This window comes from Sus scrofa, chromosome 12 (genome assembly GCF_000003025.6).
Source record: "Sus scrofa isolate TJ Tabasco breed Duroc chromosome 12, Sscrofa11.1, whole genome shotgun sequence".
Taxonomy (NCBI): Eukaryota; Metazoa; Chordata; class Mammalia; order Artiodactyla; family Suidae; genus Sus; species Sus scrofa.
The window spans coordinates 42223985-42240081 of NC_010454.4; the positions used below are offsets into that span (position 1 = coordinate 42223985).

A 16097-nucleotide genomic window follows, 5' to 3' on the forward strand; every position below is an offset into this window, starting at 1 on the left:
GGAGCTGTAGATGCTGGCCCACACCAGAGCCACAGCAATGCAGGATCCAAGCCGCGTCTGCAACCTACACCACAGCTCACGGCAATGCCGGATCGTTAACCCACTGAGCAAGGGCAGGGACCGAACCCGCGACCTCTTGGTTCCTAGTCGGATTCGTTAACCACTGCGCCACGACGGGAACTCCTTCATTCTTATTCTTATTCTTGTTTTGTCTTTTTGTCTTTTTAGGGCCTCCTCCGTGGTATATGGAGGTTCCCAGGCTAGGGGTCCAATTGGAGCTGTAGCTGCTGGCCTCCACCACAGCTCACAGCAACCGGATCTTTAACCTGCTGAGCAAGGCCAGGGATCGAACCCGCGTCCTCATGGTTCGTTAACCACTGAGCCACGACGACAGGAACTCTGCCCTTCATTATTTTGTCTGCTCCCCCGCCTGATCCCCTCTGACAACCACCAGTTTGTTCTCTGTATCAATGAGTCTTTTAATGCTGAATGTTTTTTAAAAAAAACTAATTATAGAATTTCTTTTATTGCTCCAAGTGGCTTTTAATTCTGTTCTCCATCCCTTCCTGCTCCTCAGTTAACTTTCTATGATAAGCTGTTCTCTTCTTGTGTTCTCTTCTTGTTAGCAATTAGAACATCAAATTAGGAAAAGCGATAAATTTTATAGATAAAGATTTAGGTGTTGAGGGATGGAGCCGGGGTGTATGAATGTGTGTCAGCTGTGGGATAAGGTTTCACAAAAACCCATCTAGGACTAAGCCCTACTCTTTGTACACATCCTCCCGTGTTTTTATTTTAATGCCTTTGAGATCTCATTTTCTTCTCGTTTCTATTTGTTCACTTGCTTTATAGTAACACAGATGTACTTTTTGATCTTACAGCCTAATTGTGACACATACTGCATTTGGTCTGTGAAAACTTAGCATATGTTTTTATCTGCCCGTGTGAACGATAGGCCCAATTTGTAGAAGATTCCAGTTAAAACCTTCCTCTTGGGGAGCTCCGTTGTAGCACAGTAGGTCAAGGATCCGACGTCACTGCAGCAGTTCAAATGACTGCTGTGGCGCAGGTTCGATCCCTGGCCCAGGAACTTCTACATGCCTCGGTTGTGGCCAAAAACAAACAAACAGAAACACTTTCCTCTTGGGACTGCCAGAGAGGTTGTGTCCTAGCTAATCTTGAGTAGATGCACCTGGTTTTTGCAGTGACACTTGAACTTGACCCAGTTAAGTCTCCGCCTTGAATTGTACTCAGATAGGAACTGACATGCCTTCTCAGTGAAGGGTTTTTCCATCCCAGTCACACCACAGCAACCTTTATGGTGGCTGAATGCAGTATAATCTTTTTTTTAATTTTTTTGTTAAACTAAAGTTAGACTGTTAAAAAAATAGTGTTTTACCAGAGTCCGTTGAAAAGGATGGGAAATCCCAGTTATTATCCGTCTTTTTTTTCCAAAATGTTTCAAGGCCTCACTTTATGTATATGGTCAATCAAAAGGATCCCCTGGAATGAACATACATTTTGAGTCCTCTCATAAGAGCAATCTTTTTGAAACCATGTAAAGCAGAGATCTCTCTAGGCGGATCTCGTGCAGCAGACTTTATTACAGGCTATAAGTCATTGCTTTTTGAAATACCAGCAGGAAGGAATGTCGAGAATATTCCCCCCTAAGCATTCCTTCGTATGTGCCCCACTTCCAATTCCCTCCCCCTAAAAGAATTCCATCTTTAGGCTCCAGGTTTAAAAAAAAAAAAACCAAATAGCTTCGTTTTCAGAACGTTTAAGGAACTCTGTTTTTAAACAGTAAAAAGAATTATCCAAAAATTACCCAGAAAACCCTGGAGAGGAGGTCTTCTTTCAGGGGGGTCCCATCCCTGGGGTCTTGAGGCCGTGTCATCGCACTCTTGGCCCAGGATTCCCTGGGAACGTGGCTCTCATTTTGTTTTAGGAGTGCATCCTCAGATTAATGATTTTAATGTGTTTGTTTGTTTTTTCCCTCCTCCTTCTTTAGTCTCGAGTGATTGTGCAACAGCCAGGAGAAAGAAGCTTTCACTCTTTCTATCAGGTTAGTAATCTCGTGTTCTGCAGATAATCGACTGTTGGCTCAGGTGTGCAGGAAATGAATGTTTTTAGCCTGTCCTGTGCCTCTCGTGCCTCCATTGGCCCAGGACCCGTTACACACGTGTGCACGCATGCACGCCTGCATGCATACACCCCACCCCACCAGCTTCTCCAGAGACTTGCCAGGAGTGACCATGATAAGGAGCTTGCAGGTGGTTAGCCAGCTAGACAGCTGTCTTTGCTGAGCATCCCCTGTGGGTTCCTTTCAGTGAAGTCACAGTCTCATGACGCTAAAAGCTTGCGAAAGGGTAAACTCTGAGTATGTTAACATTATTTTTGAATCAAACTCTTGGTCCCATGTGGGGGCGCTCCAGAGATGGGAATACAAAGTCGAGGTATTTTCATTTTTAAAAAAAATCAATTTTAAAAATCTGATAGTTCCATATTTTCTGTAAATCAAAGTGTGCAGGGTAATAGAATTCAAACATAGTGCCTTGTAAAATGCATGCTGTCTATAAACGGACTTGTCTGTGTTGTGTTTGCGTTTCTGTGGACACTTTGCCATGTTTTCCCTAAACTGCTGTGTTTTCCACCCAGTATGCAAGAGTTCTGTGCATTCCAAGAATCCGTAACTTTTTACCCACGGGGGTGAAAGTGTTCAAACTTTGTTCAGCATGACAGTCATGGTACCTGGTTGTTCTTCCCTGAGATACAGAGATTGATGGGAAAAAGCTGGCTGTTCCCAGTGTGATGCAACATATGACTAGTTGCTGACGCCTCTTCGTTCCGAGGCAACACTGACTCTTTCTGAATTGGAAACACAAGCCTATCCTGTCTGGGCACTGGGGCTCTTAAGTTGGTGACCGCCACAGGGCATAGGCTCCTGTGTTACAAACAGGCACAGCCAAAGCAAGAACCTTTCATGCTCGTTATGTTGTAAAAGGGCTAAGACTTTTTATGTCACTTTCCTCCTGCCTGTATGACATTCTCCATTGCTTAAAAGATTGAAGCCATTTCCCTTCAAGATAAAAAAAAAAAAAAAAAAAAAAAAAAAAAAAAAAAAAAAACCAACTTCAAAGCTAGAAACAGGAGGCTCTTCAGTGAGTTGTCCCAGAAAAATGGAGAAAGAAAAAAAAAAAAAAAGCTAGATTACCAGTAAGTTAGAATACGTAGTGTATTGGGTCCAGTATATATTTCGATGTATTTTGCTAACTTATTTTCTTTTAATTCAAGTAAAGTTGATTTATAGTGTTGTGCTGATTTCTGCTGTACGGCATGGTAGGTCCTACACAAACATACATTCTTTTTCTCATACTTTCTTCCATCATGGTCTGTTCCAAGAGATTGGATATAGTCCCTTGTGCTATACAGTTAACTTTTTTTTTTCTTTTTACAGCCATACCTGCAGCATATGGAGGTTCCCAGGGTAGAGGTTGAATCAGAGCTGCAGCTGCCAGCCTGTGCCACAGCTGCAGCAGTGCAGATCGAGCTGCATCTGTGACTGATGCCACAGCTTGTGGCAATGCCAGATCCTTAGCCCACTGAGCGAGGCCAGGGACTGAACCCACAGCCTCACAGACACCCTGTCAGCTCGTAACCCCCTGAGCCAGAGTGGGGACTCCAGTACAGTTGCCAACTTATTTTTCATTAACTGTTTTTTAGCTACTCCAAGGAGGTTCAGAGCAGATGCTACATTCTCTGCATCTCCAGAAATCCCTTTCATCCTATAACTATATCCACGTTGGAGCCCAACTAAAGGTAAGCGTTTCCTTTTTGAGATGACTCAGATATCGAATTAAAGAATTGGAAGGGACATGAAATAATTATCTGGCTTGCCGCCTGCCTTTAGGCACATGAATGACTCTTCTATTTTTTAAATTCTTGGGACAGAGAGTTCAATGTACTCTTGACTCAATAACTTTGCTGAAAAACTTAATACTAATATTGTATTTTACTACCATCGGACAGGACAGAATTTTCTCTCTTGCGACCTTGTGGGGTTTTTTTTTTAATGTTAAAATCCTATTCCTTTTATTTTGACACTTTAAAATTATTGTAACACCTAGGAAATCCACCCCAAAAGGAGGTACCCTGTGATTTGACCAAAGATAAGTAGGTAAGACAAAAGAAAGTTTAAGAGTCCTTTGATTGAAAATGAACATCAAAGATCACCACTCACTGTTTTTTCAAATATTCATTTTGATGTATCCTAGAAAGAGTTTTATGACCCTTGGAACATTTCTATTTTTACATTTTTTCCACTTTTTCCCACTTCCTTTACTCATCTATGTGCAGATATTTTTGCCTCTTTATTTCTAATTAGCTTTCTGCGATATGTATGTCATAGTTTCTGCTAGCCATTTTATAAGTAGTCCTAGTAATAATGGTAGTTTGTCGATGGTAGGTTATAAAATAGTAATTACAGTGTTAGCCAGTTTAGGGGGGAATAGGTATATAAATACTAAATAAGGATTGGAGGGAAATATACTAAATAAAACTCTGGATAGATGACCTTATGGATATTTGTTCTTCTGCTTTTTCCACATTTCACATTTCTGCTATAATTAAAAAATTCATTTTGTAGTTGGGAGGGAAGATAAAAGAACTTATAAAATGAAAGAATCAGGGAGTTCCCTGGTGGCCCATGGATGAAAGATCTGTGTGGTCACTGCTGTGGTGTGAGTTCCATCCCTGGCCTGGGAACTTCCACAGGCCTTGAGCCTGGTGGAAAGGAGGAAGGGAGAGAGGGATGGAGAAAGAATCTGAGATGTGGGAGTTTCTTTTTTTAACTGTGGCTCTCCAACTTAAGCTAATTATACCTGCATTACTGGTTTAGTGGTATGTTATTGCCATGCCTAAAAGCAAATGATGTGTAGGGTTTTGCAATTAATTTTCCATTGTTTGACATTTAGTTGCATGAGTTTTTTACTTTTATAGTCATCCAAGAGCAGGATGTTTGGCTGAAAATTAATTGAAAACAAATAAAGCAACAGAGGGCAACACTCCCGCTTTCTGAGAGTAGGTCAGAGGTGCTTAAAAATGTATAAAGTATTGTAAACTCAACACTTAAAAAGCCAGTCACTTAAAAAAAATTCATTTTTAATTAAACTGTCTTACTGATCAAATGACATCTGGCCAGGTCATATTGAGCCCTCACAGATAGCAAGTATTAAATGAACGTTCACCCTTCTAAAAGCTAAATTTAGCTTAGGCTCCCCATTGAATTTTTCCATTCCTATTCTTCCCCCTTCTTTTTTTTTTTCTGCTCTCTAATAAAAGCAAAGAAGCAGGCATTCCCTTGTGGCTCATTGGGTTAAGAACCGGCTAGCATCCTTGAGACTGCTGGTTCGATCCCTGGCCTCCCTTGGTGTGGGTTAAGAACCCAGCGTTGCCACAGCTGTGGTGTAGACTGTAGATGTGGCTTGGGTCCCTCATTGCTGTGGCTGTGGTGTAGGCTGGCAGCTGCAGCTCCAGTTGGACCCTAGCCTTGGAAACGTCCATATGCCGCAGGTGCAGCCGTAGACAGAAAAAAAAAAAAAAAAGAAGAAGAAGCATAGATGATCATAGCCAAAACCTAAAATAAGATGAACTAAAAGGCAACAAAAACACACTCACCCTCCACCCTTCAGGGATAATTATTGATAACAGCAGTTTATGTATTTATACCTGGAATTATACAATAAATCCTGATTCAGTAAACCTTTTACCATATTACAGTGTAATCACCAATATCTTCCCATGTAAACAAATAGAAATTAATGGAATGCTTTTAATAATTAAAGTATTACACTCTGTGTATCATCGTTCTGCTTAACTATCCTAAGATACAGGAGTCATGTACAAATAAGATACTCTGGGTTGCAGCTAAGCTAAGGCCCAATTCAAAGTCTCTGAAAACAGTAAGGAACTTAACGAGTTCACAGAACACGAAGCCCTAAGATGCTGTAGCCCAGAGCTGCTTAATTCAGTGCCCAACCACACTGAAAGGGATCCAGGTGTTTGCTTCTCCACCTTCCAGGTCTGCCATCCTCATGGGTTTGGCTGGTCTGCTTTGACTGATTTTCTGCGTGGTCCCCACATGGCAGCAGCAGTTCCGGGAGTCAAAGGCAGAGGAAGTGTCCCTAGCTCACAACCCTGGATAAACCAGGGAAACCTCATGTGTTATGGACCAGAACAGCATCGCCTGCTGATGGCTGACCAATGGGTCTCTTGGTAAGACCCCTGTGATTGGATTAGTTTAGACCAATAAGGATTTACCTCCTGAGGCTGGGGGAGACGAATCTTGAAGAAGTCAGAGAGGGGTACAAACAGCAGGGCTCCATCAGCCAGAAAAAGAAGTAGGGGTGGGGAATGGCTGTTAGGGAAGCAGCTGACAGTTCCCCCTCCGTAGGACAGGCAGACTTTTTGTCTGGTTTCTTAGCCATCTCAACACAGTGGCGGCTTCTCAATTAATAGTGATATCTGATAATTGAGTGCTTTTTTCTGGGCTAGGAACGAGGGAGGTGCTTTATTTAAATTCTCATTCTGTTCTCACAACAGCCCTGTAAGAAAGCTATTACTATGCCATCGTACCCATGAGGCAGTTGAGACTCAGTCAGGTTCGGGATCTTAGGAGAGAACTGGGAAGGGCAGAGCCTGCCTGGTGGTGTCCCAGACACAGAAACAGGTGCCCGTCAGGCAGAGAGGTCCCCTTTCCGTGCTCTTTCTTAGCAGGTGGGCATCAGGCCAGGGCTTTGTGTCCAGGCCAGAGGAGAAACTCCGCAAGGCAGAGATCAGCCCTCAGCAGCTGTTGCTTTGGGAAAACTCCTAAGATAGGCAGTTACCATCTGCTTGACCATATATTCCATTGACATGCTTGTATTTCCGACCTGAGGGCTACAGATCCTCAAGGCAGGTGATTCACCTTGGAACCCCTGTCTTAGTCCACTGAGGTGCTACAACAAAAATACCATAAACTGGGTGGCTTCTGCACAGCACGTGTTGATGTCTCACGTCCTAGAGGCTGGGGAGTCCAAGATCAGGGCACCTGCAGAGTCAGTGTTTGGGGAGGGCCGGCTTCCTGGCTCAAAGGTGGTAGCTTCTTGCTGTGTCCTCACAGGGCCGAAGGACAAGGGACGGTCACTGGGGTCTCTTTTATAAGGGCACCAACCCCATCAGGAGGGCTTCACCCTGAGACCCAGTCACCTCCCAGCAGCGCCGCCTCCAAACACCATCCCCTTGGGGGGTTAGGATTTCAACATACACACTCGGGCGGAGACATAAGCCTTCATTCTGCGGCAGCTGCCCTATCCCCCTGACCCATTAGAAGATCTGACATGCTGAGTGTTTACTGAATGCTTCAAAAAGGGAAGTTATCCTCCCAGACCGTTTCCTAGCGTACTAGATGGTGGAGACAGGCCACTTGGTTTTGGGGGTCCCCCGTCTTCCCCGGCCGTGGAATAGAAAGCCTGACCGTTCACGCGTGGGCATGTCATTCCCAGCACGGACAAGACTCACTGGCAGTGAAAAGCCACAGACGGCAATAGTCAGGCGTGTGTCTTGGAGGCCCCCCCCGGTCAGAGTTTCCATTTGTGGTCTCACATCTCAGGCCACTTCCTTCACTCATCACAGAGCTTCTCTGAGCCAGCCTAGGACTTGCTCCCTCACTGAATGTTCCAGAAAAGTGCCTGGTGCTAATTGGGGGTTCTCACAGATACGTAGGCATGATGGGGCTGCTGCATTGTGTTTTTCCCCCTGAAATCCTGTTGATTTTCTCTGGATCGGCGTCATGTCTTCAGGGACTTAACTCCAAGGGCAGCAAGACCTTGGCTGCACGTGCATTTGGTCTCATCGTCGGGGATGCTGTTGTTCACATGAGCTGCCTGTGACCTAAGTGTCCTGTGTTCATTCCTAGTCGTCTATCAATGATGCTGCGGAGTTCAAAGTGGTAGCTGATGCCATGAAAGTAATTGGCTTCAAACCTGAGGAGATTCAAACAGTGTATAAAATTTTGGCTGCTATTCTTCACTTGGTGAGTGGGGATGCTTCCTGGAATATATCGCCTCCCTGTGGAGTTAGAATGTGTTTTCAGAAGATTTTGGTCTTTTCCCTGCAGCTGTGAAAAGTAATTTATGTCGAGCACATTTCTCTGACATTTTGAAGAAATTACTGTATCTGTAGTTTCCTCCATCATTTTTTATAATACTATGAGGGATTTTTTTCCAAGCCACTGTACGTTTTGAGGCTGTGGCTTCAGTTCACTGCCTTCCTGGTATGTCAGATGGTGAAGTGGTGAATTTCAAGGATAAAAGAATTCAGCAGTGATGGGACCACCATGGTATATAAGCTACAATCTTTTGAACAGCGTAAATTTCTAAGGGCATTTGCAACATAGAATCACTGGTTACTAGAACTAGAATTTTGATCGTCTCATGTTATAGGCTGGAAGTGACTGGCTAAAAAGCACAGCCAGTTCATCGCAGCCAACACCCTGGACCACACTGGCCAACTTACCTTCCAGTTGATGTCCACACATCACACCAAACGGGAAGTGAAAAACGGTGGTGGGAATTCTCTCATTACTGTCTGTCTAATTAGAGATGCTGAAAACATCATGAATGTGTAACCTGGTGGTAAAGGATGGCATGAAAGCACATCTGGAGTGAAAATCAGCTGTCACTTTATGGTGGCAAGATTTACCTCTCAGTGAATCAGAAATGCACAGGACCTATATGAAAAATATCGAAAATCTCTTAAATAAGCGTTCCTGATGAGGAAGACTTAAATATTCTAAATTGTCTCGTTCTTTCAGCTAGTTTATAGATACAGTGCACCAGTAATCCCTCAGAATCCAAAGGACTTTTTTTCAGTTGACGTCATAATTCTAGAATTTACCCAGGACGATAAATGTGTTAGAAGATCAAATAACAGGTGTTAAAGAAGAGTAGTAGGGAGCTCCTGCTGTGGTGCTATGCGATTGGCAGCATCTCTGGGGCACTGGGATGCAAGTTCAATCCCCAGCTCAGCACAGTGGATTAAAGAGCTGGTGTTACTGCAACTGTGGCTTAGATCACACCTGCAGCTTGGACTGATCCCTGGCCTGGGGACTGCATATGTTGCGGGACAGCAAAAAAAAAAAAGAAAAAAGAAAAAAAAAGAATAGTAGGATAGAGAGGATGGGGGAGAGGAGGCATGACTAATTCCACCAGGTTTAAAATGCTAGTAAAAGCAGTTTACTATCAGCACCTTAAAACTCACTGTCCAAATCTAGCACCAGACCAATCAAGATTTGTTCATGTGCTGGACACTTGGTAGATGGTTAATAAGTTTCATGGCTTATTGAATGAGTATTTTATAAAAGACTCAAAAACTTAGTGGAAATTAATATGTGATAGAGGTGATGGTTCAAACCAGTAGGAAAAGCTAGACTAGTCAATGCGTAGTGTTGGAGCAACTAACCCTCTGAAAAAATAAAGGTAGACTCTTACTTTATACCACATGCCAACATACTTTCTAGGTGGATTAAAAGCTTCAATGTAGGAAAAAAGCTATATGAGGAATAGAAGAAAATACTAAATATTCATAAAATCCTCAAAGTAGGAATGATCTGACACCAAAGAAAGAGAAACCCTGAAGCTAAGGATTCATAGATTTGCCTACATAAAAATGTAACCTTTCCATCCATCAAAAATGTATGCTGGGAGTTCCCATCGTGGCTCAGCAGAAACCAATCTGACTGGTATCCCTGAGGACACAGGTTCCATCCCTGGCCTCACTCAGAGGGTTAAGGATCCAGCGTTTCCATGGGCTGTGGTGTAGGTCACAGATGCGGCTTGGATCTTGCATTGCTGTGGCTGTGGTGTACACCGGCGGCTGCAGCTCTGATTCAACCCTAGCCTGGGAACATTCATATGCCACAGATGTGGCCCTAAAAAGCAAAAAAAAAAAAAGAAAGAAAATGTATTCTGAAAATTGAAAGATGAGTATCTGGAGAAGGAAAAAACCTAGATGCAGCCCTAGGTTTGTACATGTTGAGATATTAATGTATTTAGGGAAATAGGCGCTGCCGACAAGGTCGCTTGAACCTCTCTCTTAAATTGGCACATAGACCCCGGACATCAGGTTTCAGAATCTCATCAGACATGGTGTGTCTTGTTTTTTTCCTCTTCTGATGCAGGGGAATTTAAAGTTTGTCGTGGACGGTGACACGCCTCTGATCGAAAACGGCAAGGTGGTGTCTATCATCGCGGACCTGCTGTCCACCAAGCCGGACATGGTCGAGAAAGCCCTCCTTTACCGGACGGTGGCCACGGGTCGGGATGTTATCGACAAGCAGCACACGGAGCAAGAAGCTAGCTACGGCAGAGACGCCTTCGCCAAGGTGGGGTTTTCACCTGCCGGCTGTCGGCCTGGCAAGGGTTCTGGTACCGAAATTGCCAACGTCGTGGGGAAGGAGGTGTTCTCTGGGACCCCGGCTGGGGGTCCCCCCGTTGAACTCCCTTCTAACACTGTCTAGTGGAGGTAGGGTCACATCCCGCAGGTGTAGGGCTCGGACCAGCAAGCCGGCCCTCCACGCACACGCACACATGCACACGCACCCTCAGACACCCGTCACAAGCACAGGTGATGGCTTGTGCTTCCAACCCAGCAGCTATAGATGGGAGATTGCAGCGACTTCCTCCTCCTCAGGGTCCATTAATTGCTAAAGCAGCTCAGCCACCCCAGGGGAACATGTGCTTATGTTCACCCATTTACGAAAGGATAAGGTCAAGGATACAGACCAACAGCGCTGAAGAGATACACAGGGCAGGATCTGGGTGCGCCCCCAAGAGTGGGAGCTTCTGTCCGCCTGGCGATGGGGTGGGTCACCTTCCCCAGGTGTGCACGCGTTGGCCAGCCTGGAGGCTTCCAGACCCTGTGCTCTGGGGACTTTACAGAGGCTTCCTCGTGTGGGCCTCGTCGATTAGCAACTCCAAGTCCAGCCCTTCTTCCCTCGCTGGAGGATGAGCTGGAAGGCTGGAAATTCCAAGCTTCGCATCACAGCTGGGTCTTTCTGGTTCCCGGTCCTGAAACACGAGGCCCCCCCCCACCTCCCCAAGTCACCCCCATAGAACAAAAGATGCTCCTACTGCTCTTATCACTTAAGATTTTACAAGAGTTTCAGGAGCCCTGGGCCAGGGATGGGATCAAAGACAAATAGCAGAACAAGAGAGGCGTCTTGTGTTCTTATCGCTTAGGAAATGACAAGGAAGTTTCGAGAGCTCTGTGCCAGGAACCAGGGGACTAGACCAGAAAACTAAAGTTTTCTGGCATCTCCCAGCCTGGTGCGGGTCTCAGTTTCATTTTTAGTGACATGCTGCGAGGATGGGTCCAGACGTTCCTTGAAAGTAGGTTACGGCTTTTCGAAGCCATAGTGGTACTTTTTAACCATCACAGTCTCAAGAACACCCCGTGACCGTGACCGTGACCGTGAGAGTCACAGCCGGAAGACGTTCTCAGAAGGTCAGACCATGACTGACCAGGACGCTCAGGACCCCTCGCTTGCATGGGTGCCTGTCTTGCACCTTCCCTTGGCTTTGCTCCATCAGGAATGCTTTGGGGACCCCTCGCCCATAGGGTCTGTGTGTGGTGAGGGTGCCATAATTTATTAACCGTCCACCTTGTACGTCACTCACCTTGTTCCCTTTTCTTGGCCGCTGCAAACAAGGCTGCAGATCCTCAGCCATCTTTCCTTGGGCACCAGCATGGAGCGAGCCTGCCAGGTCAAAGGACACACTGCTTTTAAACTTTAAATGCCTGATTTTATGGGTGCACAGGGATGCCTCATTAATACTTTAGTTTTCATTGCTAGGGCATTTGAGCATCTTTTCGTATTTTTGTAAGGTATTCAAACCAGTTCTGAGACTCGCCTGGGTCTATCCCTGTACATTTCTCTTCGGTGCTATTAGCTTTTTATCAGCCATTCGTAAGAGCTCATAACTTTAACCCTTTCTCTATTACCCAAGTGGCAGGTATTGTATTTTCTCAAGTTTGCATGTTCTCTTTTTTCTTTTTTTGCTGGTTAAGTTGCTCCCTGTTCTATTTTTAACTCTTGTAAATCTCAGGCTTGGTTTTTACACTCAGAGGGAATTCAGATGTATCTGAGTGCAATGGAGAGGGGGTGATTTCAAGCTGAGGCAAGGACATCAAGGTTGAAATTTTTATTTTATTTTATTTTTGGCTTTTTAGGGCCCGCTCTTGGCATATGAAGGTTCCCAGGCTGGGGGTCGAATTGGAGCTTTTAAAGTGATCGCCCTGGTGCATCTTGGGGTGCGGTGGGCAGGGCAAGGGTAGAAGCAAAGAAACCAGTTAAGGGGATATTTCAGTAATTCAGGAGGGAGTCGGTGGCCACTTGGACTAGGAAAGTCGGGGTGGAAATGGGGAAAAGAGGGTGATTTGAGATAGATGGTATCGGGGGGAAAAAATCCACTCGACCTGAGGTTCTGGGAACGCTGGACTCAAGGGCCATTTCTGACAAAGCGGTAGAGTGGCTCATACCAGGCACTAGGCCAGTTACTGGTACAGCAGGGCCCAGACACCCACCTAGGGACGTTGCTGAAGACAACACATGCAGGGACCGATACCATCTTTGAAAAATCCAACCCATTCACTTTAGTTTTGCATAAGTCCCGTCACTGCGTAACAGGGGATCTGCACGTCTCGTTTTCAGCTTACGGTATTAACGGATATGCCGACTGGTCAGGAGGAGGCCAATAGGAATTTAAAACTTAGCACAAATGCAGGGAGTTCCCATTGTGGCTCAGCAGGTTATGAACCAAGATAGTCTCTGTGAAGATGTGGGTTCGAACCCTGGCCTCGCTTAGTGGGTTAAGGATCTGGCGTTGCCATGAGCAGTGGTGTAGGTTGTAGACGTGGCTCAGATCTTATGTGGCTGTGGCTCTGGCTCTGGCTCTGATTCGACCCCTAGCCTGGGAACGTCCATCTGCCACAGGTGCAACCCTAAAAAACAATAAATAAATAAATACAAATAAAATAAAGCTTAGCACACATGCAAACAGAGGACTGGTTCCCAGTAGGCCAGAGCTTATGCTGTCGTTTCCCCTCCAGGCCATATACGAGCGCCTTTTCTGTTGGATCGTTTCTCGCATCAACGATATCATTGAGGTCAAGAGGTCTGACGCCACCATCCACGGGAAGAACACGGTCATCGGCGTCCTGGATATCTACGGCTTTGAGATCTTTGACAACAACAGGTAAACCGGGCGAGACGGTTTAAACCCCTGTCCTTGCGTTTTGTATTTGTTGGAGCTGCATTGATTCCTCTTCTTGCAGCTTTGAACAGTTCTGCATCAATTACTGCAACGAGAAGCTGCAGCAGCTCTTTATCCAGCTGGTCCTGAAGCAAGAACAGGAGGAGTACCAGCGGGAGGGCATCCCCTGGAAGCACGTGAGTGGACTCTTGCAGGCTGTGGATGCTCACGTCCAGCCTTCGCATCTTGGGCATCTTCTCATCTCCTTGGGTGTTGGAAACACCTAAGCCTTAGCTTTCCTTTGTGGGGGATGTAAAGGCAGTTCATTTGCAGGCTTGACAGTTGGGAATTCTCTGATTTTTTCTTTTTTCTTTTTTCTCTCTTTTTTCTTTCTTTCTTTTTTTTTTTTTTTTTTTTTTGCTTTTTAGGAACACATGGAGGTTCCCAGGCTAGGGGTTGAATCAGAGCTACAGCTGCCAGCCTATACCATAGCCACAACAACGCCAGATCCAAGCCACGTCTGTGACCCACACAATGGCAACACCAGATCCTTAACCCACGGAGCAAGGCCAGGGATCAAACCTGCAACCTCATAGTTCCTAGTCAGATTAATTTCCCCTGTGCCATGACCAGAACTCCGGGAATTCTCCAATTTGATAGACCCTCTGGTTGGTGCCCGGAAAACGCTGAGTTAAAATCAGTAAACTTGGAGTTCCTGCTTTGAATCAAAGGATTGGCACTATCTCTTGAGCTCTGAGATACAGGTTCGATCCTGGGCACGGCACAGGGGGTTAAGGATCTGGCAATGTCACAGCTGTGGTGTAGGTTGCAACTGTTGCTCGGATCTGATGCCTGGTCTGGGAACTCCATATGTCACCAAGTGGCCCAAAAAAGAGAAAAGAAAGTCAGTAAACTTAGGTTCACTCTATAACTGATACCATGTGGTTTTTTGATTCACATCTGTCTCTTGGAGTTTAGCAGCATTTATAAGTTATTCAGAGCAGCATGTTTTGCCTTAAATTGGCTCAACTTTGCTTCCAAAATTGAGTTTCTTCTCCTTCCTTCTTTTTTTTTTTGCCCTGATTCCTCCTTTTTTTCTTCCTCTATTTTGTAAGCTTAAGTGGCATTTGATTGCCTTTGGTTCATGAGGTTCATATTCTCTGCAAGGATGCATGAAAATCATGGTTTTAAATTGGATTTCCATTTCCTTTCCTCTGTGTCACCCTCCAGGGATCACCTCTCTTCTCCCAACTCTATGTGAACTTGAATATCTGTCACTTGTCTGCTGAGATAAAGCCAAACCAGATGACTGGTCCAGGGTATGGTCCCACAGGTCACAGATAAAAACATGACGAGTAGACTTCCCGCTCGTGATAGAAATGGGGCCTTGTGATTGTCTTTGAAATTCCTATTTTTATTTAATTTTTTTTTAGCACCACACCTGCTGCCTATGAAAGTTCCCAGGCTAAGGCTTGAATCAGAGCTGCAGCTGCTGGCCTATGCCACAGCCACAGCCATGCCAGGTCCGAGCCACATCTGTGACCTACACCACAGCTTGATGTAACACCGGATCCCTAACCCACTGAGCGAGGCCAGGGATCAAACCCACATCCTCGCAGAAACTATGTTGGCTTCATAACACACTGAGCCACAATAGGAACGCTTTGAAGCTATTTTTAAATGCTTTCGAGAACAGACCTGAAAAACACAAAAACGTCTGAGTTTCCATAAATTTCTGTTTATACTTTCGCCAAATATGTAGACAATAAAAAAGTTCAGATGTGTTTTCTGAAATCCAGTGTAATAGCAGTAAAAAGCTACCTGAAATGCTGTATTTAAATTACTTTTTTGTTTGTTCATTTTGTCTTTTTAGGGCTGCACATGTGGCATATGGAAGTTCCTAGGCTAGGGGTCTAATTGGAGCTGCAGCTGCCAGCCTACACCACAGCCGCAGCAACACTAGATCCAAGCTGTGTATGCAGCCTGCACCACAGCTCCTGGCAGTGCCGGTTCCTTAACCCACTGAGCGAGGCCAGGGATTGAATCCTCTTAGATGCTAGTTGGGTTCATTACCACTGAGCCACAACAGGAACTCCAAAAAGATTCTTTTAAATTTTTGAAAACTGTGTTAACGTTCAGGCCTGTAAGTTCTTTCTCTTTAAAATGATTGTATGTGGCGTTCCTGTCATGGCGCAGTGGAAACAAATCCGAGTAGGAACCATGAGTCTGCGGGTTCGATCTCTGGCCTCACTCAGTGGGTTAAGGATCCAGTGTTGCTGTGAGCTGTGGTGTAGGTTGCAGACGCGGCTCGGATCTGGCGTGGCTGTGGCTCTGGCGTAGGCTGGTGGCTGCAGCTCCGATTGGACGCCTAGCTTGGGAACCTCTATATGCTGCGGGTGTGGCCCTAAAAAACAAAAAGACAAAAAAAAGATTGTATGTGTCTGTTTTGATTCATTTTCATCAGTTCTACTGTTTAACACATATTATTTATAAAGAATCTTGATATAATATATTATTATAATAAATAATATTTAATATATTGATATTAAATACATTGATGTACTCATATTTCAATATATTATAAATATAATTTAATAAATATAATAGAATATTGTATTTTAATGAACGTAATATATAAATGATCATAAATATAATTATAATAATTAATATATTATAATATAATGTATTGCTATATGTTTAATAATAGTAAATAATATTAAATATGTCAATATATTATATATTAATATAAAGAAATATTCATATTTATATAATAATAATCTTATTTCCTTCCTTTCCACATCCTTCCCG

The 16097-nt window shown here is 44.5% G+C and overlaps 1 protein-coding gene across 4 annotated transcripts in view; it reads left to right on the forward strand.

Annotated features, from left to right (window-relative positions):
- MYO1D (myosin ID) overlaps positions 1-16097 on the forward strand; it is a 368819-nt gene that overhangs the window by 103612 nt on the left and 249110 nt on the right. For all 4 annotated transcript variants that reach the window (XM_021067447.1, XM_021067446.1, XM_021067445.1 and 1 more), the window contains exons 5-10: positions 2012-2065; positions 3724-3819; positions 7955-8071; positions 10217-10420; positions 13147-13292; positions 13372-13486. In XM_021067447.1, coding sequence (XP_020923106.1) covers positions 2012-2065; positions 3724-3819; positions 7955-8071; positions 10217-10420; positions 13147-13292; positions 13372-13486 — 732 coding nt within the window. The remainder of the gene's footprint in view (positions 1-2011; positions 2066-3723; positions 3820-7954; positions 8072-10216; positions 10421-13146; positions 13293-13371; positions 13487-16097) is intronic.